Source organism: Salmo trutta, chromosome 20, assembly GCF_901001165.1.
Source record: "Salmo trutta chromosome 20, fSalTru1.1, whole genome shotgun sequence".
Classification (NCBI taxonomy): Eukaryota; Metazoa; Chordata; class Actinopteri; order Salmoniformes; family Salmonidae; genus Salmo; species Salmo trutta.
The window spans coordinates 22398466-22425710 of NC_042976.1; the positions used below are offsets into that span (position 1 = coordinate 22398466).

The 27245-nt window shown below is 48.4% G+C and overlaps 1 protein-coding gene across 1 annotated transcript; it reads left to right on the plus strand.

Annotated features, from left to right (window-relative positions):
* Positions 1-26771, plus strand: LOC115156341 (matrix-remodeling-associated protein 5-like). Its single transcript, XM_029703825.1, has 11 exons — positions 1-185; positions 387-516; positions 732-970; positions 1117-1268; positions 16288-16524; positions 16630-16735; positions 16850-18015; positions 19423-19815; positions 20692-21348; positions 21511-22546; positions 24342-26771. The coding sequence occupies exons 1-11, from the start codon at positions 1-3 to the stop codon at positions 26506-26508; spliced, it is 6468 nt and encodes a 2155-aa protein (XP_029559685.1). The 3' UTR covers positions 26509-26771.
* Positions 26772-27245: the final 474 nt, after the last annotated feature.

Here is a 27245-nt window from a genome sequence, read left to right on the forward strand (position 1 = left end):
ATGGCTCCCAGTGTGTGTGGTGTGTCTCTGGCTGTGGTGGTGGTGTTAGTGACCCTGGTGTCTCCTGGAGGTGCCTGCCCTCGGCCCTGCTCCTGCTACCAGCCCACTGAACTACACTGCACCTTCAGGTCCCTGCTCACCATACCACAGCTTCTACCACAACATACACTACACATCAACCTAGGGTAAGGCTTGCACAAAAATAGACACACACACACACACACACACACACACACACACACACACACACACACACACACACACACACACACACACACACACACACACACACACACACACACACACACACACACACACACACACACACACACACACACACAAAGGCATTCCATTGGCTGATGCTGTTTCTTTCTGGTATTTGAAAGGTTCAACAGTATCAGCAGGATCCCAGACAGCTCATTGGCTGGTCTGAGGAGGCTGGAGCTGCTGATGCTTCATGGTAATGACATCCGTGAGATTCCTGACCAAGCGTTCCAAGATCTGTCCTCCCTTCAGGTACTGAGGCTAAAAGAGTTGACATGGAGAGGAGAGGGGTCGAATGAGCTAATAATTGGATGCAAATGTCCATAGTTCTATTGAGCTTAGACACAGTCTGCTATTGTGTTCATTTGACTCACATTGATGCGTATGTATTGTTGTTTATAGCTGGAGGGGTTTATACCATGTATTTTCAATTATCATTGCTCCATCCATCCATTTCTTTCCCCCAGGTCCTGAAGCTAAGTTATAACAAGCTGAGGGAGATCTCAGCAGAGAGCTTCTCAGGCCTGTCCTCACTACTGCGACTCCACCTGGATCACAACCAGCTGCAGTTCCTGCACCCCCAGGCCCTGCTCCGCCTCCCCAACCTCAGACTGATCCGACTGCAGGGGAACCGGCTCCACCAGCTGCACCCGCAGGCCTTCTGCACTCTGTCCCTACTGCAGACATTCTGCTACTCCAACCTCAGGTGGGTTTTCGTGTGCCTTAATTGTGCATTTATTAGTCTATTCACTCTTAGTCTTTGGTCACACCTAACAGTAGTGCACTAGAGTAGTGCACTGCTTAGGGAATAGGGTATCATTTGTGACTGGACTATCCCCCTCCTCTCCCAAGGCATCTGGATGTGTCCAACAACAGTCTGACTATCCTGCCTAGGGACACACTGAGGACTGCCCCTCTTCTGGAGTCCCTGGCTCTGCAGGCCAACCCTTGGTCCTGCGATTGCAGCATGGCTTGGATGCAGGCCTGGAGCATCTCTCACCCAGGTGCCTATCACACTACACTAACGCCTAATACTACACAGAGACTTAGGGATGAAACATCGGTCCCTGGTCATATCAGCCCGTGGGAAGATGCTTGAGGATGGAGGTGCTACAGACGTCTATATTGATGAGCAACAGATGGCTATATCGGTCCGCTAATATAGGACTAGTGAAAGCCAGCTAGTATTTAAGTGTTTTATATATATATACAGTTGAAGTCGGAAGTTTACATACACCTTAGCCAAATACATTAAACTCAGTTTTTCACAATTCCTGACATTTAATACTAGTAGAAATTCCCAGTCTTAGGTCAGTTAGGATCACTACTTTATTTTAAGATTGTGAAATGTCAGAATAATAGTAGAGAGAATGATTTATTTCAGCTTTTATTTCTTTCATCACATTCCAACTGGGTCAGAAGTTTACATACACTCAACTAGTATATAGTAGCATTGCCTTTAAATTGTTTAACTTGGGTCAAATGCTTCAGGTAGCCTTCCACAAGCTTCCCACAATAAGTTGGGTGAATTTTGGCCCATTCCTCCTGACAGAGCTGGTGTAACTGAGTCAGGTTTATAGGCCTCCTTGCTCACACAAGCTTTTTCAGGTCTCTCACAAATGTTCTATTGGATTGAGGTCAGGACTTTGTGATGGCCACTCCAATACCTTGACTTTGTTGTCCTTAAGCCATTTTGCCCCAACTTTGGAAGTATGCTTGGGGTCATTGTCCATTTGGAAGACCCATTTGCGACCAAGCTTAAACTTCCTGACTGATGTCTGGAGATGTTGCTTCAATATATCCACATAATCTTCCTGTCTCATGATGCCATCTATTTTATGAAGTGCACCAGTCCCTCCTGCAGCAAAGCACCCCCACAACATTATGCTGCCATCCCCGTGCTTCACGGTTGGGATGGTGTTCTTCAGCTTGCAGCCTCCCCCTTTTTCCTCCAAACATAACAATGTTCATTATGGCCAAACAGTTCTATTTTTGTTTCATCAGACCAGAGGACATTTCTCCAAAAAGTACAATCTTTGTCCCCATGTGCAGTTGCAAATCGTAGTCTGGCTTTTTTATGGCAGTTTTGGAGCAGTGGCTTCTTCCTTGCTGAGCGGCCTTTCAGGTTATGTCGATATAGGACTCGTTTTACTGTGGAAATAGATACTTTTGTACCAGTTTCCTCGAGCATCTTCACAAGGTCCTTTGCTGTTGTTCTGGGATTGATTTGCACTTTTCCCACCAAAGTACCTTCATCTCTAGAGACAGAACGCGTCTCCTTCCTGAGCGGTATGACGGCTGCGTGGTCCCATGGTGTTTATACTTGCGTACTATTGTTTGTACAGATGAAGGTGGTACCTTCAGGCGTTTGGAAATTGCTCCCAAGGATAAACCAGACTTGTGGAGGTCTCCAATTATTTTCTGAGGTCTTGGCTGATTTCTTTTGATTTTCCCATGATGTCAAGCAAAGAGGAACTGAGTTTGAAGGTAGGCCTTGAAATACATCCACAAGGACAGCTCCAATTGACTCAAATGACGTCAATTAGCCTATCAGAAGCTTCTAAAGCCATGACATAATTTTCTGGAATTTTCCAAGCTGTTTAAAGGCACAGTCAACTTAGTGTATGTAAACTTCTGACCCAGTGAAATTGTGATACAGTGAATTATAAGTGAAATAATCTGTTTGTAAACAATTGTTGGAAAAATTACTTGTGTCATGCACAAAGTAGATGTCCTCACCGACTTGCCAAAACTATAGTTTGTTAACAAGAAATTTGTGGAGTGGTTGAAAAGCGAGTTTTACTGACTCCAACCTAAGTGTATGGAAACTTCTGACTTCAACTGTATATTTCTTTTATTATGATTTTTAGTGGGTGCTGCAGCAACCTCAGCACCCCTACTTCCCACGGCTATGCCCCAAACCGATCCCAATGTAAAAAATGTTGCTCAAATTACTTCATTCCACCTCCAAAAGCACAAGAAAGAGGATTTCAACACTCACCCTCTCAGTTTGTTCTGAAAGCATTTCGGTTAGAAAGAGAAGAGTAGCATTCCTAAAGCATTATTTTGTTTAAATATAATTTCATCTCTGAGAAATTAAGGTAATTGATTGCACCCACATTGGCAATTTTTATTGAAAGATTCATTTCAGAGGAGGCTGGTAGGATAAGCTACAGGAGGATGGGCTCATTTTAAGGGCTGGAATGGAATGAATGGAATGGTATCAAACGTATGGAAACCACATGTTTGACTCCATTTTATTTATTCCATTCCAGCCATTACTATGAGCCCATCATCCTATAACTTCTCCCACCAGCTTCCTCTGATTCATATTCTCTTCAATAAATATAGAACCTAATCCCATCCTAACAACCAGTATACAGTATCAGTTCTCTATGTCTGACAAGTAGTATGGAGCTGCTGCTTGGAGTATTGCTTCTTCAACCTTGTACTCCCTGTGAATCTAGTGATGTTTTTTCCCCTGTTCAAAGAAATTAGCCATTGAAGTCGCTTGTATTCTTTACCATAAATTAATGTGAAAGTACCAAGTTTTGCCCACTAAATGCCACTGTTCCTGCTACTGCCACCACACCCTTTTATCCATTTCGCTGATTTATTAAATGGAACACCTACTTTTCTTTGCAACTTTGGGTAGAAAACCAATAGCTTTTGCTCATTATGAAAACAAATTGTGTGGTCAATTGTGTGGTCAAGCCAGTCCTCCATGTAAGTAATTCAGTTTGTCCTTCTCTTAGCAACCTAATGCTTAAACCCAACTCTCCTTGAATAGCCCATACAATGGCAGCTCTCTGAGAGGACTATCCATATGGTGCAATTCTGATGTGAAGACTTTTCCTACAAGCTCAAAACTTTGATGGAGATTTGGGCTAGTGATTAAAATGTTGTGACAACCCTAATAAAATAATAAAATGATAAACCATTGCATGGCAGTCATAGGTTTTTTAATAAAAATGAAAAGAAAACATCTCTATATGTAGTGTGATTAGTGAAATGTTCCATTAAACCCAACCTGATACCATTACCATTGCAAAACACTATACAGTGTGTGTTTGGGAATTTTACCATTGAAGACCATTAGAGACCATAATATTGAAACCATTAGAACTGCTGTAGCCTAATGGTATGCTTGTTCGCTAATCACCAGGAATGGTCTAACTAATCCAGACCTTTTTTAAGGAAATAAACCATACACAGAGGAGCCGTTTCCTGGACATAAGTTAAGTCTAAGAGAAGGACAAGATTAATTGCTTTCATGGAGGACTGGTTTGAATTGTGAGGATGACCACACAATTTATTTTCATCATGAGCTGTTGGTTTTCTACCCAAAGTTGCAAAGAAAATGTTGTGGTCGATTTAATTAACACAAGAGACCATCAAAATTGGTTAAAGGGTATGGTGGCAGTAGCAGGAACAGCGGCATCTAGTGGGCAAAATGTTGGTACTTTCACACTAATTTATGGTATAGAATGCAAGCGATTTGGCTAATTTCTCTGAACAGGGGAAAAAAACATCACCAGATTCACAGGGAGTACATTAAAAAGGTTGAAGAAGCAATACTCCAAGCAGCAGCGCCGTACTACTTGTCAGACATAGAGAACTGATACTGTATACTGGTTATTGGGGTGGGATTGGCGTGGGGTGTGGGGTGTCCATGGGTGGATTTTGATCATTTTATTGGATTCTTCATGTCTTACTCATTGTTAGGAAGAAATATGGTAGAAATAAGATGTTAGGTAGTATATATATTGAAGATTATATGAATCCTATCAATTAAAATGGCCAATTTGGGTACAATCAATTAGCTTAATTTCTATTTTTAAAAACTTCAAAAAATTATGTTTCAGGAATTCAGATCTTATCTGTTTCTAACTACATAAACGATTTCAGAACAATATCAGATGGTGGGTGTCATGGCTTGATAAACTCACATGGAATGACCCAACTGTGTTCTCTCCTTCAGTGTCAAACTAAGCATGAAATTATGTTGACAGTCATTGATCTACAAGTAATTTTCCATCACGAAAAACCCCAGGCAATATCAGTAGCCTAGTCAAACTGCGTGCTGTGCGCAGCTATGTGCGCTGACCAATGAGAGGTAGGCCATGATCTGGCACAACTGTACGTCACTTTCAGCATTCAAAGTTATGCAAAATGGCTTTTGCAATATTAGGCTTTATTAGTTGAGTAACAGCCAATGTGATTTGCTTGGTTATTTTTATTACATGTGCTATTGAAAATGGTCCAGATTTAAAGTAGCCTAAGATACCGCCGGAAAAACACAACTCTCATCAAGCTATAGGTAGGCTACATGTTGATCGGGGTTTACATTCCATTTTATTTTGATTGTTCAGGTTCACCATCATCAAGTTTTGGTATTTTTTAAAAATCAATCAGTATATATGGTAATTATTAGATATACAAGGTAAAGTTGATAATTTCATAAAGAAGACAGCAATCACTTTTGCTACACATGTGATACCCGCATTGCATGGTCGAAGCAGGAGAAGAAGAGAAGCTCACTCCAAGTCAGTCAAAACTTCCAAACGATGAGTTGGGGGTGAAATCCAAAATTGTCCTATATATTCATTGGCTATGTCATAGCACATTTTCTAAGATAAATATTGATACATTACTAGCTCTAACACTTTTAATCTGCAAAACTGACAAATTAATTAGTGGGTGATGGTGATTTCAGATCAAAAGTGGGGGCTCAGCTCAGGGGCCTACATACACCACAGACATATACATCATTTACACGCACGCACGCACGCAGGCAGGCAGGCAGGCAGGCACGCACGCACGCACGCACGCACACACTGTCACGAATCCCATCGAAGGTGGCTCCCCTGCCTGCTCGGGCGGCGCTCGGCGGTCGTCGTCACCGACCTACTAGCCGCCGCTGATCCTTTTTTCCTTTTCGTTTGGTATGTCTTATTGTTTGCACCTGTCCCTCATTTGGTTTATATATTTTGGTTATTTAAGCCTGGTTAGCCCGCCCAGTGTTGTGCGGGATTATTTTAGCGTCAGGTTGTAATTTCTCGTTGGATGTGCTGGCGTTTATTTACGTGTTATTTAATTGCAGGCTGTGCTCCTGTTTTGGGCACTTGGCAATTTACCCACGCCGTTTGTGTTGGCGTTTATCGTGTTGGCCTTTGTTCTAAATAAACACGAAGTTCTGTACCTCTGCTCTCTGCGCCTGACTCCTACCACCACTCCTAGCAACCGTCTGACAGAATCCCGCACCCGCTATGGAGTCAGCAGGAGCAGCCTCCCCTCCTCTCCCATCGATGGAGGAACGGGTCCTTCACCATACCACCATCCTCCACCGAATCGGCTCAGCGATGGAGCAGATGATGGAAAGGATGGACCGATGGGAGAGGAGTGGCCTCCCTACCGCATCCCCAGCCCCAAATCCCCCTCCACCATCTACCCCTCCACCGACGTCCGGACCCGGAGCCCTACGCCTGGCTCTCCCCAGGGAGTACGATGGAGCGGCGGCTGGGTGCCAGGGGTTCCTGCTACAGTTGGATTTGTACCTGGCTACCGTTCATCCAACTCCCTCGGGAGAGGAGAGCGTAAGCGTCCTCGTCTCCTGCTTAACGGGACGTGCCCTGGAGTGGGCCAACGCAGTGTGGTATGGCCCAGACTCGGCAAGGGATCATTACCCCGAGTTCACCCGCCGTTTCCGGGCCGTGTTCGACCACCCAGCTGAAGGCCGGGCGGCGGGTGAACGGCTGTTCCACCTGCGTCAGGAGACGAGGAGCGCACAGGACTTCGCTCTGGAGTTCCGGACCTTGGCTGCTGGAGCGGGGTGGAACGACAGGGCCCTGATGGACCACTATAGGTGTAGCCTCCGGGAGGACGTCCGCCGTGAGCTAGCCTGTCGGGACACTACCCTGTCACTTGATGAACTGATCGACATGTCCATTCGTCTTGACAATCTGCTGGCTGCGCGCGGGCGTCCAGACGGGGCCCTGTTGGTTCCACCTCCAGGTCCTCCAGCTCCCATTCCTATGGAGCTAGGGGGGGCCGCGTCCAGGGGAACCGGAGGAGGAGGCTCCCCTTGTCCCCAGTGTGGTCGGAGAGGACACACTACCGACCGGTGCTGGGGGAGCTCCTCTGGGAATCGGGATGGCAGGCGGAGCACTCCTCGTCCATCTCAGGTGAGTAAGCACCAACCTCACCCAGAGCCCCCTGTTGGTCACATGTTCGTTTTAGTAACTTTCCCCTTGTTTTCTCCCTCTTTCCAGCATAAGGCGCTAGTCGATTCAGGCGCAGCTGGAAACTTTATGGATCGTGGGCTCGCATTAAGGCTAGGGATTCCCCTGGTATCGTTGGACCAACCTTTCCCCGTGCACTCCTTAGATAGCCGACCATTAGGGTCAGGACTGGTCAGGGAGGCCACGGTGCCACTGGACATGGTAACGCAGGGGGATCATGGGGAACGGATTAGTCTCTTCCTCATTGATTCTCCTGCGTTTCCAGTGGTGCTGGGGATTCCCTGGCTGGCCAATCACAATCCCAATATTTCGTGGAGACAGGGGGTTCTCAGAGGGTGGTCAGAGGAGTGCTCAGGCAGGTGTAAGGGAGTTTCCATCGGTGCGACGACGGTGGAGAGTCCAGACCAGGTTTCCACAGTGCGCATTCCCTCAGAATATGCCGATTTGGCTATCGCCTTCTGTAAAAAGAGGGCGACCCGATTACCACCTCATCGACGAGGGGATTGCGTGATAAATCTCCAGGTAAACGCTGCACTTCCCAGGAGTCATGTGTACCCATTGTCACAAGAGGAGACGTTGGCTATGGAGACATATGTCACGGAATCTCTGAGACAGGGGTATATACGGCCCTCCATGTCACCCGTCTCCTCGAGTTTCTTTTTCGTGAAGAAAAAGGATGGAGGTTTGCGCCCGTGCATTGATTATAGAGGTCTAAATTCCATCACAGTAGGGTTCAGTTACCCACTACCTCTCATCGCTACGGCGGTGGAATCATTTCACGGCGCGCGGTTTTTCACGAAACTGGACCTCAGGAGCGCTTACAATCTGGTGCGTATCCGGGGAGGAGACGAGTGGAAAACCGCATTCAGTACCACATCGGGCCACTATGAGTACCTCGTCATGCCGTACGGGTTAAAGAATGCTCCAGCCGTCTTTCAATCCTTTGTTGACGAGATTCTCAGGGACCTGCACGGGCAGGGGGTGGTGGTGTATATTGACGACATCCTGATTTATTCCGCCACCCGCGCCGCGCATGTCTCCCTGGTGCGCAAGGTGCTTGGACGACTGCTGGAGAATGACCTGTACGTCAAGGCTGAGAAATGTGAGTTTTTCAAACGAGCCGTTTCCTTCCTGGGGTATCGCATTTCCACCTCGGGGGTGGTAATGGAGGATGACCGCGTTAAAGCCGTGCGTAATTGGCCGACTCCGACCACGGTAAAGGAGGTGCAGCGGTTTTTAGGGTTTGCCAATTACTACCGGAGGTTTATCCGGGGCTTTGGTCAAGTTGCGGCTCCCATTACCTCACTGCTGAAGGGGGGTCCGGCGCGCTTGCGCTGGTCAACAGAGGCGAACAGAGCGTTCAGTCGCCTGAAGGAGCTGTTTACCGTTGCTCCAGTGCTGGCTCATCCGGATCCCTCTTTGGCATTTATAGCGGAGGTGGACGCGTCCGAGACTGGGGTGGGGGCCGTGCTATCACAGCGCTCGGGCACGCCACCCAAACTCCGCCCGTGCGCTTTCTTTTCTAGGAAGCTGGGGCCGGCGGAGCAGAACTATGACGTGGGGGACAGGGAGTTGTTAGCTGTGGTCAAGGCTCTGAAGGTGTGGAGACATTGGCTTGAGGGGGCTAGGCACCCTTTCCTCATCTGGACTGACCACCGTAATCTCGAGTACATCCGGGCAGCTAGGAGACTGAATCCGCGTCAGGCCAGGTGGGCCATGTTCTTTACCCGTTTCCGGTTCACGATCTCTTATCGGCCAGGTTCACAGAACACGAAGGCCGACGCACTGTCCCGCCTATATGACACCGAGGAGAGGGCCATCGATCCGGCTCCCATTCTTCCGGCGTCGTGTTTGGTAGCTCCGGTGGTATGGGAGCTGGACGCGGAGATAGAGCGGGCGTTACGGTCGGAACCTGCACCATCGCAGTGTCCGGCAGGTGTTCAGTACGTACCGCTTGGTCTCCGTGATCGATTGATTCGATGGGCCCATAATCTCCCCTCTTCGGGTCACCCTGGGATTGAGAGGACAGTGCGGAACCTGAGGGGGAAGTACTGGTGGCCCACCTTGGGTAAGGACGTGCGGTTCTATGTTTCCTCCTGCTCGGTGTGCGCTCAGAGCAAGGCTCCTCGACACCTGCCTAGAGGGAAATTACACCCCCTCCCCGTTCCACAGCGGCCGTGGTCACACTTGTCAGTAGACTTTCTCACTGACCTTCCCGTATCTCAGGGGAACACCACTATCCTGGTCGTTGTGGATCGGTTCTCGAAGTCCTGTCGTCTCATCCCGTTGCCCGGTCTCCCTACGGCTCTGCAGACTGCGGAGGCACTGTTTACCCATGTCTTCCGGCACTACGGGGTGCCCGAGGACATCGTTTCTGATCGGGGTCCCCAGTTCACGTCCAGAGTTTGGAGGGCGTTCATGGAACGTTTGGGGGTCTCGGTCAGCCTGACCTCGGGTTTCCACCCCGAGAGTAATGGGCAGGTGGAGAGGGTGAACCAAGAGGTGGGTAGGTTTCTAAGGACGTATTGCCAGGACCGGCCCAGAGAATGGGCGAGATACGTGCCATGGGCAGAAATAGCCCAAAATTCTCTACGGCACTCATCTACCAACATGTCACCGTTCCAGTGCGTGTTGGGCTACCAGCCGGTCCTGGCTCCATGGCACCAGAGCCAGACCGAGGCTCCTGCGGTGGAGGATTGGGTGCAGCGCTCGAAGGACACCTGGAGAGCCGTCAAGGACGCACTCACAAAGGTGAGTGGACGGCAAAAGAAGAGCGCTGACCAGCACCGCAGTGAGACCCCTGTGTTTGCACCAGGGGATCGAGTCTGGCTCTCGGCTAGAAACCTGCCCCTCCGCTTGCCCTGCCGGAAGCTGGGCCCGCAGTGTGTAGGGCCGTTTAAAGTCCTGAGGAGGATAAACGAGGTGTGTTACCGATTACAACTTCCATCTTACTACCGTATTAACCCCTCGTTTCATGTGTCTCTCCTCAGGCCGGTGGTGGCTGGTCCCATGCAGGAAGGTGAGGTGCCGGAGGTTCCTCCCCCCCCGCTGGACATTGGGGGGTCCCCGGCGTATAGGATACGCGCCATTCTGGACTCCAGACTTCGGGGGGGGGCCTACAGTACCTCGTCGACTGGGAGGGGTACGGCGCGGAGGAGAGGTGCTGGGTACCCAGGAGGGACATTTTGGACCCCCCACTACTGAGGGAGTTCCACCGCCTTCATGGGGATCGCCCTGCACCTCGTCCTCCGGGTCGCCCTCGAGGTCGGTGGCGGCGCGCTGCGGGAGCCGCGCGTCAGGAGGGGGGTACTGTCACGAATCCCATCGAAGGTGGCTCCCCTGCCTGCTCGGGCGGCGCTCGGCGGTCGTCGTCACCGACCTACTAGCCGCCGCTGATCCTTTTTTCCTTTTCGTTTGGTATGTCTTATTGTTTGCACCTGTCCCTCATTTGGTTTATTGATTTTGGTTATTTAAGCCTGGTTAGCCCGCCCAGTGTTGTGCGGGATTATTTTAGCGTCAGGTTGTAATTTCTCGTTGGATGTGCTGGCGTTTATTTACGTGTTATTTAATTGCAGGCTGTGCTCCTGTTTTGGGCACTTGGCAATTTATCCACGCCGTTTGTGTTGGCGTTTATCGTGTTGGCCTTTGTTCTAAATAAACACGAAGTTCTGTACCTCTGCTCTCTGCGCCTGACTCCTACCACCACTCCTAGCAACCGTCTGACACACACACACAGACTCCCAGCCCTGACCCCATATTCGGACCATACCTAATATGAACTATCGCAAACTACTGATTCAGACGATGCCCAGAAACCCCTCAGAGGGAAATGAGCCCATACTTTTTTTTGTCACTGCTCTGCTCTGTGCTGTTGACATCATGCCATTACAGAATGCAGGCCAGACAGTCAGACACTAATATGAATTCTAGCAGCATTTTTGGTGGTAACCTCATATACAGTGCATTCGGAAAGTATTCAGACCCCTTGACTTTTAACACATTTTGTTACGTTACAGCCTTATTCCAAAATGTATTAAATAGTTTTGTTCCTTCTCATCAATCTACACACAATACCCCATAATGAAAAAGCAAAAACAGGTTTAGATTTTTTGCAAATTTATAAATTAAATAAATAAACTGAAATATCACATTTACATAAGTATTCAGACCCTTTACTCAGTACTTTGTTGAAGCACCTGTGTCACCAATTACAGCCTGAATTCTTCTTGGGTATGACGCAAAAAAATTGACACACCTGTATTTGGGGAGTTTCTTTCATTCATCTCTGCAGATCCTCTCAAGCTCTGTCAGGTTGGATTGGGAGCGTCGCTGCACAGCTATTTTCAGGTCTCTCCAGAGATGTTCAATTGGGTTCAAGTCCGACCTCTAGCTGGGCCACTCAAGGACATTCAGAGACTTGTCCCGAAGCCACTCCTGCGTTGTCTTGGCTGTGTGCTTAGGGTCATTGTCCTGTTGGAAGGTGAACCTTCGCCCCAGTCTGAGGTCCACTCTGGAGCAGGTATTCATCAAGAATATCTCTGTACTTTGCTCTGTTCATCTTTCCCTCGATCCTGACTCATCTCCCAGTCCCTGCCACTGAAAAACATCCCCACAGCATGATGCTGCCACCACTATTCTTCACCGTAGGGATGGTGCCAGGTTTCGTCCAGACGTGACGAAAGGGCATTCAGGCCAAAGAGTTCAATCTTGGTTCCATCAGACCAAAGAATCTTCTTTCTTGTGGTCTGAAAGTCCTTTAGGTGGCTTTTGGCAAACTCCAAGCAGGCTGTCATGTGCTTTTTACTGAAGAGTGGCTTCCGTCTGGCCACTGTACCATAAAGGCCTGATTGGTGGAGTACTGCAGAGATGGTTGTCCTTCTGGAAGGTTCTCCCATATCCACAGATCTCCGGAGCTCTGTCAGAGTGACCATCGGGTTCTTGGTCACCTCCCTGACCAAGGCCCTTCTCCCCCAATTGCTCAGTTTGGCCGGGCGGCCTGCTCTAGGAAGATTTAAGAATGATGGAGGGTGTAACCGATGTGAAATGGCTAGTTAGTTAGCGGTGGTGTGCGCTAATAGCATTTCAATCGGTGACGTCACTCGCTCTGAGACTTGAGGTAGGGTTTCCCCTTGCGTTGCAAGGGCCGCGGCTTTTGTGGCGCGATGGGTAATGATGCTTCGTGGGGTGTCAGTTGTTGATGTGTGCAAGTGTCCCTGGTTCGAGCCCAGGTTGGGGCGAAGAGAGGGACGGAACCTACACTGTTACATTGGTGCTGTGACCCGGATCATTGGTTGCTGCGGAAAAGGAGGATGTCAAAAGGGGGGTGAGTGTAACCGATGTGAAATGGCTAGTTAGTTAGCGGTGGTGCGCGCTAATAGCGTTTCAATCGGTGACGTCACTCGCTCTGAGACTTGAAGTAGGGTTTCCCCTTGCGTTGCAAGGGCCGCGGCTTTTGTGGCGCGATGGGTAACAATGCTTCGTGGGGTGTCAGTTGTTGATGTGTGCAAGGGTCCCTGGTTCGAGCCCAGGTTGGGGCGAAGAGAGGGACGGAACCTACACTGTTACAGAGGGCACTGTGTTCTTGCTGACCTTCAATGCTGCAGACATTTTTTGTACCCTTTCCCAGATCTGTCCCTCGACACAATCCTATCTCGGGGGCTCTACAGACAATTCTTTTGACCTCATGGCTTGGTTTTTGCTCTGACATGCACTGTCAACTGTGGGACCTTATATAGACAGGTGTGTGCTTTTCCAAATCATGTCCAAGCAATTGAATTTACCACAGGTGGACTCCAATCAAGTTGTAGAAACATCTCAAGGACGATCAATGGAAACAGGATACACCTGAGCTCAATTACGTGTCTCATAGCAAAGGGTCTGAATACTTATGTAAATAAGATATTTCTGTTTTCTAGAAACCTGTTTTCACTTTGTCATTATGGGGTATTGTGTGTAGATTGATGAAGAAAAATATAATTTCATCCATTTTAGAATAAGGCTGTAACGTAACAAAATGTGGAAAACGAGAAGGGGTCTGAATACTTTCTGAATGCACTGTATCTACAATAGAGATATCTCAGATAGAGAGAGAGAGAGTCAGAGCTGGAACAGAGAAATAAAGGATACACACCCACCCAGCCCATGCCCTGAGAACAAGAGCTGCTGCACAATGTACATAGACATGGAATCATTGGTCACTTTGATAATGTTTACTGTTTTACTAATTTCATATGTAGTCAATGCCATCCTATTCAACTAATGCTGTATATACAGTTGAAGTCAGAGTTTACATACACCTTAGCCAACTACATTTAAACTCAGTTTTTCACAATTCCTGACATTTAATTATAGTAAAAATTCCCTGTTTTAGGTCAGTTAGGATCACCCCTTTATTTTAAGAATGTGAAATGTCAGAATAATAGTAGAGAATTATTTATTTCAGCATTTCTTTCTTTCATCACATTCCCAGTGGGTCAGATGTTTACATAAACTCAATTAGTATTTGGTAGCATTGCCTTTAAATTGTTTAACTTGGGTCAAACGTTTGGGTAGCCTTCCACAAGCTTCCCACAATAAGTTGGGTGAATTTTGGCCCATTCCTCCTGACAGAGCTGGTGTAACTGAGTCAGGTTTTTAGGCCTCCTTGCTCGCACGAGCTTTTTCAGTTCTGTCCACAAATTTTCCCGAGGATTGAGGTCAGGGCTTTGTGATGGCCACTCCAATACCTTGACTTTGTTGTTCTTAAGCCATTTTGCCACAACTTTTCCATTTGGAAGACCCATTTGCGACCAAGCTTTAACTTCCTGACTGATGTCTTGAAATGTTGCTTCAATATATCCACATAATTTTCCTTCCTCATGAAGCCATCTATTTTGTGAAGTGCACCAGTCCCTCCTGCAGCAAAGCACCCCCACAACATGATGCTGCCACCCCCGTGCTTCTTGGTTGGGATGGTGTTCTTCGGCTTGCAAGGCTCCCCCTTTTTCCTCCAAACATAACGATGGTCATTATGGACAAACAGTTCTATTTTTGTTTCATAAGAGCAGAGGACATTCCTCAAAAAATAACAATCTTTGTCCCCATGTGCAGTTGCAAACCGTAGTCTGGCTTTTTTTTCTGGTGGTTTTGGAGCAGTGGCTTCTTCCTTGCTGAGCGGCCTTTCAGGTTATGTCGATATAGGGCTCGTTTTACTGTGGATATAGATACTTTTGTACCTGTTTTCTCCAGCATCTTCACAGGGTCCTTTGCTGTTGTTCTGGGATTGATTTGCACTTTCAGGTGTTTGGAAATTGCTCCCAAGGATGAACCAGACTTGTGGAGGTCTCCAATTCTTTTCTGAGGTCTTTCTTTTGATTTTCCCATGATGTCAAGCAAAGAGGTACTGAGTTTGAAGGTAGGCCTTGAAATACATCCACGGGTACACCTCCAATTGACTGAAATTATGTCAATTAGCCTATCAGAAGCTTCTAAAGCCTAAAGACATCCTTTTCTGTAATTATCCAAGCTGTTTAAAGGCAGAGTCAACTTAGTGTATGTAAACTTCTGACCCACTGGAATTGTGATACAGTGATTTATAAGTGAAATAATCTGTCTGTAAACAATTGCTGGAAAAATGACTTGTGTCATGAACAAAGTAGATGTCCTAACCGACTTGCCGAAACTATAGTTTGTTAACAAGAAATGTGTGGAGTGGTTGAAAAATGAGTTTAAATGACTCCAACCAGTGTATGTAAACTGTACCATATCGGAGCCCATGTATCTACATATGTGTAACATATACGCAGGAAGCAGGTGCAGAAGGTGAGTTTAATAATCATGAAGATAATGCAAAACAGGAGAAGCGTACTGAATGTAACCAATACTGCGTGATTACAGAGGCTACTGAGGACTATATGAAAGGAAAGTAATCAGGGTGGTGATGAAGTCCAGGTGTGCGCAATGTGGGTTGCCAGGACCGGTGGTTAGTAGCTCCGGTGAAGTCGAGCGCTGGAGGGAGGGAGCCGGAGTAGGCGTGACAATACATATCGAATCTTCATGAAAGGGAAAGATGCACATCCCTACCTGCCAGTGGCGGTTGGTGCCGTTTTAGATGAGGGGGGACAAAAAAAAAATATTCATGAGCATGGCCTTATTTCTATTACAGCATATTGAATGACTGTCATTCATATTCCATTCACCCAGTTCAATGTAACAGCGACAGGTTTAGGCTACTACATAATACTCAAATTTTCCCTTTACCCATCATGAGGTTGCTACTACCTAGTCTATCAATGAAAGTTTACAACATAGGCACACAGTGACACATGGACAGACAGTAACAAATTCAATACCGCCTTGTACACTCTTGCCTGCATCTAGCTGATCTAGGTTGAAATCATTAGTCCAACAGTTGCAAACGAGAGTTTCTATTGGACAAATTCAGGTATGTTTATCCCCGTTTCGTTCCGTTTGCGTCAGTTTAAGAAACGTTTTTCAACAGAATTGGTGGAATGTCCTTTTTCTATTGTGTTATTGACTGTATGTCTGTTTAACCCATGTGTAACTCTGTGTTGAGGCTGTTGAGGCTACTGTAGACCTTCATTGCAAAACAGTGTGTTTTATATTGAGTATAGTTTAATCTAAAACTGATAACTTTTCAAATGTTTTACAATTGTAATATTTGTGGTCCTCCTCTTCTTCCTCTGAGGAGCCTCCACTGCTACCTACTGAGTCTCAATCAGAATCAATGGAATTGGAAGGCTTATTTGGGTGAGGAAATACTGATTCTTCTCTTCTCTCTCAGGGGTGTTGAAATGTCCGGGGCCGCAGTGCCCGGTCTGTGCCTCACCCAAACACATGAAGGGTCGTGGCCTTTTGCAGCAGAAAGACCTATCCTGCACCTCGCCTGTCATCTCCACCAATCCCAGAGCCTCATCTCAGGAGGATGGCGAAGTTCAACCAATAGAAACCTTTAGAGAGGCTTTAGGCAACGCCTCCCTGGGGATGTCTGACCAACAGGGGAATGCCGTTGATCTGAAGTGTAACATCACACACTCCTCACAGACTCCTGACATTACCCCACCACACCTCTCCTCCTCCTCCATCCCCCTCTCCATCTCTCTCTCCCTGGACTGTGGGGTGGAAGGGCACGGCTATGAGAGACTGTGGAGGCTGCTGGCCTACTACAGTGAGATGCCTGTCAGGCTTCAAAGAGAAATAATGTTGAGTAAAGCCCCAAGACTTGCCTACAGGTATGAAAATACAGAAGCACACAAGACACATTCCTGTGTTATTTTCCTCTTTACCTGTACAATTTTGTTGTAACCCCAACACATAGATCAAATCTGTCCTTTCTTGTCCTTCAGGTACAGACAGACATCAGAGAAGGAGGGCTACTACCATACAGGGGTCAGGGCCAGAATTCAAGCCCAGCCTGCCTGGTTACTGCAGCCCCATGTCAGTCTAGAGCTCAACAGAGCTCAGTCCAGCGCCCACAGGGTTAAACTGACCCTGTCCACCCTGGTGTTTGCCCCCCCAGACCTCCCATCCCCACAATCCTGGGTCCTCATCCAGACCAACCACACCCACACAGCTTTTACTGCAGCTGCAGACAGACAGATCCACCTGCCCTGCCCTGTCCTCAGCTCTATTGGCGACCTAAGCTCTGAAGACCACAGGCTCCAGTGGGTTTTCCCAGATGGTTCAACAGTCTCCTCTCCCTACCGCAGCTCAGATGGTAGGGTCCGGGTGTCTGGCCAGGGGTTGGTCCTGCAGAGAGTGGATCACTCTGATGCTGGACTGTACTATTGCGTTGCCCGGGCTGGGGGAGATGTTGATGTTCTCCCCCTCCGTCTGGTGGTGGTAGAATCATCCAACCCTCCCCCAGGGGAGGAGCTGGGCCCTGCTGTGACTGGATTGGTTGGAGACCCTGTCAGTCTGCCGTGCGAGTCCTCTGGTACACCGAGGGTTGAGGTGAACTGGGTTCTTCCTGGCGGGAGAGTGGTAGGGAGTAGGAACGAGGCGAGGAGAAAGGATGAGGCAGGGGTGAATGTCTTGGCCAATGGTTCCCTGTCTCTCCCCAACCCTGCGCTGGGAGATGCAGGCCTGTACCGGTGTGTAGCGGTGAACCAGTACGGTGCTGACTCTCTCTCCACCAGACTGATGCTCACCCCGCGTCCTGACACCTCATCACATATGAGATATCTCATGAGGCCACAATCTGCGGCGGGGGTGTCCAACAGGGTACGAGCCCCTCTAGGGGGTGAGGAGATTGAAGAGGGGGGGTCAGGAGATGATGAGGGGGAGAACATACTGCCCACTAGGGCAGGTTACAACAGGACACGGCGTCCCCCCATCAGATCCCACATGGTGAGGGTGGAGGGAAGCAGACCACCCCAAAAGGGCAAGAAGCCCTTGAGGAGAGGCTTCCCTGTGGAGCAGAGGAGGAACAGGCTGGAGGGCCGGCGAAGCTTTAACCTGGCCAAGCACAAAATAGACCCTCAGAAATGGGCCGACCTGCTGACTAAGATACGTGAAAGGACTGCCCCTAAAATCACAGACTCCCTGTATGTACCACCCCCAACAAGAGCACAGACAACCACCTCAGCCCCAACTGAAGCACAGACAACCACCTCAACCCCAACTGAAGCACAGACAACCACCTCAACCCCAATTGAAGCACAGACAACCACCTCAACCCCAATTGAAGCACAGACAACCACCTCAAACCCAACTAGAGCACAGTCAACCAGAATACAGACCGATAGCAGACATAAAGAAAGCAATCACACAACCAGAAGAAAGCCAGGCAGCACACAGCCAAGTAGCACACAGCCAGACAGAATACAGACAGAGAGAATACAGACAACTAAAACACAGACAACCAGAATACATACAGACACCACATTACCAAACAGCACACCAGAGGTAAGCGTGGGAAGAAACTCTGATCAACGACTTGTATTGGACTCAGAGGCTGATACCTCAAAGAGTTCTTCCATAGATGTCCCCAGTCTACAGGAAGAGCGGTTAAACACCATCCATACATCACTAATCCCAGATCTGCTAACAAAGGATAGAGTGGCCTCAGAGACACCAAACACTTCAGATCTGAGCAATAACTTCCCCCAGAACCCTAAGTCAAACACAGACACAGATACAGAGACAGGGACAGAAACAGAGACAGAGGGTTCTCCTAAAAGCACAAAGCCAACCTCCAATGTCAATTACACTAGCACAGAGGAAAGGAGACAGAGTGTTATCCCTGTAAGGACTACAGGTGAGGGGGAGAGGACTGGAACAACAAACTCTGGAAAGGCAATGTTCTCCAACTCTGTTCCGTCGCGGCCCAGAAGCCCCTGGAATGCCAGCAATAGGCCTGGCCAGAGGAGACGCATCAACAGACTCAGAGGACGACCCATGCCCCGCCAAAGAGTCCCAGGTCCAACCTCCTCTCGCCAGAATACCCTAAGTCCCACTACCACCAGAGCAGCACTTACAAAGCCCAGGAAACTGCCAGTACCTGCTACAACCATAACTAGAAGCACTACTACTACTACTACTACTACTACTACTACTACTCCATCCTTAACTAGGATCACTGCTCCTCCATCAAGCACATCTTTCTCCCCCCCTGCCTCCCTTCCTGCCTCGCCCCCTTCGCCCCAGACATACACAGACAGGGTGACTCACTTAACAAACACTGCTGCTCCGCTCCCTGAAAGGTCCCAAACGACTATCACACACACACGCACACACAGTAGCACACACACAGGCAAACATACACCCACAGTCACTCACAGTCACACAGAAAAACAGAGTTATGCTATAACAGAGGGTCAGGTCGGGGCCACTCCAAAAGAGCAGGATCCATCTGTCTTCAACCAACACAACCCAGAGGATATCAAAGCAACTACCCCTCGTTCTGGAACCACACCAGGTGGAACAACACCTACTGGTACTGAGAAAGAACCCAGTGAGATAGAATCCAGTGAGATAGAACCACTCTACCCAGAAACTAAGGAAGAACTCAGTGAGATAGGACCACCAGCCACTGAAAAAGAACCCAGTGAGATAGAACCACCAGCAACTGATGAAGAAGAACCCAGTGAGCTAGAACCACCAGCAACTGATGAAGAACCCAGTGAGATAGAACCACCAGCAACTGATGAAGAAGAACCCAGTGAGATAGAACCACCAGCAACTGATGAAGAACCCAGTGAGATAGAACCACCAGCAACTGATGAAGAAGAACCCAGTGAGATAGAACCACCAGCCACTGAAAAAGAACCCAGTGAGATAGAACCACCAGCAACTGATGAAGAAGAACCCAGTGAGATAGAACCATTTTACACAATCACTGAAGAAGAACCCAATAAGATAGAACCAGTCTATATAGCACCTGATGAACCAGAGGAGAGACAGCCAGAGTTAGAAATAGACATCTCTTTTTCATCTACAAAACAACTACTGCTATTCCTAACAACTATTCCTACAACTACTACCACTATTCCTACAACTACTACCACTATTCCTACAACTTCTACCACTATTCCTACAACTACTACCACTATTCCTACAACTACTACCACTATTCCTACAACTTCTACCACTATTCCTACAACTACTACCACTATTCCTACAACTACTACCACTATTCCTACAACTACTACCACTATTCCTACAACTTCTACCACTATTCCTACAACTACTACCACTATTCCTACAACTACTACCACTATACCTACAACTACTACCACTATTCCTACAACTTCTACCACTATTCCTACAACTACTACCACTATTCCTACAACTACTACCACTATTCCTACAACTACTACCACTATACCTACAACTACTACCACTATTCCTACAACTACTACCACTATTCCTACAACTTCTACCACTATTCCTACAACTACTACCACTATACCTACAACTACTACCACTATTCCTACAACTACTACCACTATTCCTACAACTACTACCACTATTCCTACAACTACTACCACTATTCCTACAACTACTACCACTATTCCTACAACTACTACCACTATTCCTACAACTACTACCACTATACCTACAACTACTACCACTATTCCTACAACTACTACCACTATACCTACAACTACTACCACTATACCTACAACTACTACCACTATACCTACAACTACTACCACTATACCTACAACTACTACTGCTATACCTACAACTTTTGTTTCTACAAATACCACTACTATTCCTACAACTACCACTACTATTCCTACAACTACTACCACTATTCCTACAACTACTACTACTATTCCCACTACTACTATCATTCTTACTAATACAATAGTCTGGAGGAACCCAGGAGTAAACTCCATCCCAGACTCACATGGTAGTCGCTACCGCCCCCCATCTTACCCCACCTACTCACAACACTCCAGCAGCCGGCACCCCTATGTCATCATTAGGCCTGACCCAGTAAGAACTCCACTTCAAACTCCACCCCCTATAAAACACGCACCCTCTCTACCACACCCTATCAAGCCCAAACTTCTTCTCCCAGACATTTTAGAGATCCCTTCCTCTGCAGTCCCAACCACCAGAGCTCCCTCCAGCTCCCCAAAGACCTCCACACCCACCACAGACAGTCAGGCTGGACTCAACCCTGAGTCCACCCTTCCTCATTCCCCTCCCGCGTCTCCAGTCCATAGTGTGACTGCCCAACGCCCCCCTCAGACCTCCGTCTTGCGTGTCCGGCCCCGTATCGCTCCCCCTCACATGCGCTCCATGTCTGTCCCAGCTGAGATTGATGCCTTCCTGCCCTGCGAGGCCATTGGACAGCCTCCTCCAACAATCACCTGGACCAAGGTGTCCACAGGTACGCTACACACACTACTCTCAGTTATACACACAATACATGCTACTGTCACTCACATATACACAAAATGTACTTTGTCATACCCACACGTTACTCAATACATTCACTATTGCCACTCTTACACACAATACGCCACTCAATATGTATTTCTGTCTGTCCCAGGAGCTGTGATGTCACTGGACTACAAGGCAGAGCGTTTCCAGGTCCTACCCAGCGGAACCTTTCTCATCCGGAGCGTGCAGGTCCAGGACCGGGGGACATATATCTGCAGCGCACAGAACTCTGTGGGCCTGGACCGTGCCATGGTGACCCTGGATGTCTGGTCCCGCCCACCCCGCATTCAGCTACCCAACCACAGAGATGCAACGGTGCCCCAGGGGGGTGAGGTGAGGTTAGAGTGTCGGGCTCAGGGGGTGCCGGTTCCTCTGCTGTCTTGGGTGCTACCTGACCGCACCGTCCTAACCCCTGACCCTAACCCCAACCCTGCCCTTGGCACTCACCCCCGGGTGTCTATATTCCCTAATGGTACTCTGCGTATCTTGGTAGCCGGCCCAGCAGACAGAGGACTGTATCGCTGTGTAGCCTCCAACCCAGCAGGGGCTGGCAGTCTGTCAGTCCGACTCCATGTGTCCTCTCTTCCTCCAGTCATCCAGGAGCCCAGAGAGGAGAGGGTAACCCGGCCCGCTGGTTTGCCTCTCTACGCCCAATGCTCTGCCCGGGGAGCTCCCGCTCCCTCCATCCGCTGGAGGACCCCTGACGGCACCTTTCTGCTCCCCTCTCAATTCCTCAACGGGAACCTGTTTGTCCTCCCCAATGCCACCTTGCTGATACGCAAGCTAGCCACTAAGGACTCTGGGAGCTACGAGTGCCTGGCGACTAATGCGGTGGGTGGGGATAAGAGGACGGTGAGGGTGGAGGTGACTGGAGATGGAGGAGGAGGAGAAGTTGTCTCCATGGATAAAATGACCTTCTCTTCCATTAACAGTAAATTTGATCTCCCCCCCTCTTCCCCCGTCCTTAACCCTCCCCTCCCACCCTCCTCCCCCCTCAGTAAGGCTAGGATCCTCTCCACCTCTCCATCCAGTTCTATAGTCATATATGGTGAATCTCTGCTCCTTTACTGTTCAGCAACTGGCAACCCAGAGCCTAGAGTGGTCTGGAGGGTACCTGGCAAGAAACTAGTGGATGCCCGCTACAGGTGCGTGTTTGTCCTTATTGATTACCAATCTTTTTAATCGAGTCCAGGACCGCCCCACTTATAGAGAACGCACAAGGTGCAATTTTGAAATGTTGTTGTGCATCAGCAGTTTTTCTCCTGTTATGTCAATCACTAAAAGTCATTCAATTAGCCCATGTCAGCTAAATATTTGTAGATTGGTAAATTAGTCTAGCCTGATATCTAAACTTGTAGTTTACATAGTTGAATTACCAACCGTGGCCCCCACTGATTTCTTTAGTCACTCTCACCCAGATATAATATAAAAAACTGCAAACATTTATGTCCGCCCTATGGCAAAATGGGTAGAATTGCAGGACATTAGCTGTAAAACAGAAACATTTTCTCTACACCTCATGGAAAAATGTGTATAATTGCATGAAATTAGTTATACAATTGCTAAATCTTCTCTCCACCTCATGGCAAAATGTGTAAAATTGCAGCAAACTTGCGTTAAAACTGCAATATTAGGAACACCTTCCTAATATTGCGTTGCATACCCTTTTGCCCTCAGAACAGCCTCAATTCCAATGCTTCCCACAGTTGTGTCAAGTTGGCTGGATGTCCTTTGGGTGGTGGACCATTTGGGAAACTGTTGAGCGTGAAAAAAACAGCAGCGTTGCAGTACTTGACACACTCAAACCGGTGCACATGGCACCTACTACCATACCCTGTTCAAAGGCACTTAAATCTGTTCTTGCCTATTCACACTCTGAATGGCAAACATACACAATGCATGTCTCAATTGTCTCAAGGCTTAAAAATCCTTCTTTAACCTGTCTCCTCCCCTTCATCTACACTGATTGAAGTGGATTTAACAAGTGACATCAATAAGGGATCATAGTTTTCACCTGGATTCACCTAGTCAGTCTATAACCAAGTTTCCATCGACAGTTTTTATGCAAGTAAAGTCATATAAAACAAAATCATGATAGCTGTGATGGAAAGGAAGTTTCGGTGTAATTGAATAAATGCAGACAGATAATTTGTTCGTTCGACATGGTGGGATCTTTTTGTGTCTGTAAAATCAATTGTGCAGGAAATGGCGGTAGAATAATCATCATATTGAGGTAAATTTGGAGTCACGCGATGATATGGTGTGTGGTCCTCCCACTACGACTCCGTAAACCATACAGTTTATTAGGCTACAGATAAAATAAGTTATGATGAACTTCACAGGGGGGTCAAAGTGCACAGTGATCTTGATGCTCATTTCCAATAAATATCGAGGTTCTTATTCTGGTGACAAGATGATCGATCCTTGACTGCCATTTGACAATGAAAAATATTCTTGCTCTTATCCATAATAATCTCATCACGTGGACTAGCCTACCCACACAGCCTACCCACACTGTATCTGCAAACTGTTGGCTGGAGCGCATGTGATGAGACCAGAGTTGACACATTTGCTATTTAAGGCAACAGTTTTTGTGACAAAGAGTTGAAAATGCGATGGAAACACATTGAACTTTAGATTTTTTTTATTTTTTATTTGATACATGAAAACTTAAGCGAAAAAGTACATTTTGTGTGAACTATGTCGTCACCCACTGATTTCTATCCGCAACAAGTCCATTTGGTGGAAACATGCCACTGGTGGGAAAATGTACATATTTTCTTAATGCAGATTCTAGAATAATCGCATGAAAATCTGTTGCCGGGACAGAAGGAAACCTAGCTACTGTCATGGAAAGAGCGGTTGTTCCTAATGTTTTGTACACTCAGTGTCTGTGTCTGGTGCTTATCTAACCTTATCCTCTCTGTGTTGTATTTCCAGTTTTGACAAGAGGATGAAGGTGCACAGTAATGGAACACTGTATATCCAGTCCGTGACGGAGAAAGACGGGGGGGACTATTTATGTGTCGCGCGAAATAAGATGGCTGATGACTTCCGCCTCCTCCAGGTCACCGTGGCCACAAAGCCTGCTAAGATTGAGCCAAAGCAGCCATCCAATCTGAAGGTGGTATCGTACGGAGCAGCTCTAAAGGTAGACTGTCTGGCGACCGGCCAGCCCAACCCTGCGGTAAGATGGAGCCTCCCGGATGGAACCTCAGTGAAAAGTCTCCTGTTGCAGGTGGAAGAGAGAGGGAGGCGCAGCCGGCGACTGGTGGTTTTTGACAATGGAACACTGTTCCTCCCCTCGGTGGGGATGGAGGAGGAGGGGGAGTATGTCTGCCACGCTGAGAACCAAGGGGGGAGGGACACTATGAGTGTGATGGTCAAAGTCCTCACCTCACCTCCCTCCTTCCCCAGTACCAAATATGAGGTCGTCAAGGTGCAACAAGGGGGCGCAGTGGCTCTGAACTGTGGGGCTAAAGGAGAGCCTGTCCCTACGATCACATGGCTCTCTCCAATGAATCGTGTCCTCCCAGTGGAAGGATCAGGTCCGGTTGTGGTGCAGCAAGACGGGTCCTTGGTGATCCAGGGGGCTAGAGGGGCTGACGGAGGAAACTACACTTGCCGAGCCAGCAATGCTGCTGGGGAGAGGAGCAAGGTGATGGGGGTGGAGGTGATGGTGACACCTCCCAGCTTCACTCTCAATGGGGCTGGGGGTGGGATCAATGGGGCAGACAGACAGATAGCTGTTGCAAGTGGTAGTGGACTGAGTGCTGTGATCTCCATCAGTCAGTCTGCAGGGAGGGATCATACGGTCAGTGCAGGTAATTGTGTCAGTAATAATGGAGACAGTAAAGTAGGGGACCAAAGGGTCTCAGCAGTTAGAGGCCAGACAGTTCTTCTGCCATGTCCATCCCAGGGCTTCCCTCTCCCCCGCCTGGCCTGGTTGCTGCCCGGTAACGGGATTCTCCCGGTGCCCTACTATGGCAGCAGACTCACCGTCCACCGCAATGGAACCCTTGAGCTGAGGGGGGTGAGGGCAAGCGACTCCGGCATGCTGGTGTGTGTCAATCGTGGCGAGAGGGGTGAGGCTCGGAGAATGGTACACCTGGAAGTCTCAGACACAAAGGACACAGCTCACTCCAGAGGCCCAGTGACCACCGAGAAACCTTGCCCAGTAGGCCCAGTTAGCACAGAGCAACCTCGCCCAGTAGGCCCAGTTAGCACAGAACAACCTCGTCCAGTAGTCCCAGTCAGCAGAGAGAAACTTCGCTCAGGAGGCCCAGACAGAGAGGAGACACCTCGCTCCAGAGGCCCAGTGACCACAGAGATATCTCGCCAGGAGACACCTCGCCCTACAGGCCCAGTCATCAATGAGAAACCTCGCTTAGGAGGCCCAGTCAGCACAGAGAACCCTCTGCCAGGTGTCCCAGTCCAAGGGGACACACCTCGCCCAAGAGGCCCAGTGCCAGAGGCAGGGAGGAGTGTTGTCCTGGAAAGGAAGCCTGTGGTCACCAGCATATCAGGCTCTCTGGTCAGCATCATCAACGGAGAAAATCTACAGCTACCCTGCCCCCAGACAGACAGCCCCAGTCAGGGCTCCAGCCAGACAGAGTCTCTGACCTGGAAGTTGCCCAGCGGGGTGGTCGTGTCTCGGGGACAGGCGGCAGGGACGGGTCGGTACTCAGTCCTGGATGACGGGACTCTGACGGTGCAGCAGGTGTCTGTGTTTGACAGGGGGACCTACTCCTGCCGATCCACCAATCAGGACACATCGTCTATCTTGACAGTTCCAGTGATTGTCATCGCCTACCCCCCTCGCATCACCAACGGACCCCCTCCCCTCACCTACACCCGTCCTGGTGTTGCCGTTCAGCTAACCTGCTACGTCATAGCAACCCCAAGAGCGACCATCACCTGGGAGATGCCGGACCAATCCCAGCTCAGGGTCACAGGTCAGGCCCGTCTCTATGGCAACCGGTACCTGAGTCCCCAGGGTTCCCTGGTGATCCAGAACCCGACCAGCAGAGACACAGGGTTCTACCGTTGTTCTGCACGGAATGTCATCGGAACTGACACCAAGGCCACTTATCTACATGTGATCTAACAGAACATACACACACATCATTTTTGCCCAAAGAAACTGCAAAGTTGAGTGCAGAAAATACTGTTCAACTAAAGACTGAGGTGTTGATTAAAGATTGTAAATAGAGATAAAAACAAACACATGCATCTTACAGCCAGAGTGTGTTAAAGATGTACAAGAAATCAGCAGCTGAGAAGCAGCAGCATCCATCATCAATAAATAAGTGTCAACACAAACTATACCAGGCTTTAAGGACATCAGCTGTCAAAACACACGTCATGCAATACAACACATTCAGCTCTGTATCACAACCTGTATGTTTATGTGAACCTTTACCTCCATAATATCTCAAAGCTGCCCTATTTATCTTGTTGTATTGTTGTGTACTGTTGAGCAAAGCAAATGTTTGATAGTGGTCACAGAACTGCTCCAGTGATAGTTCTGTGGAGCCTCAGGAGTCTGCAGCTCTCTGTGTCTGCAGCTCTCTGTGTCTGCAGCTCTCTATGGCTGCAGCTCTCTGTGGCTGCAGCTCTCTGTGTCTGCAGCTCTCTGTGTCTGCAGCTCTCTGTGTCTGTAGCTCTCTGTGGCTGCAGCTCTCTGTGTCTGCAGCTCTCTGTGGCTGCAGCTCTCTGTGGCTGCAGCTCTCTGTGTCTGCAGCTCTCTGTGTCTGCAGCTCTCTGTGGCTGCAGCTCTCTGTGGCTGCAGCTCTCTGTGGCTGTAGCTCTCTGTGGCTGCAGCTCTCTGTGGCTGCAGCTCTC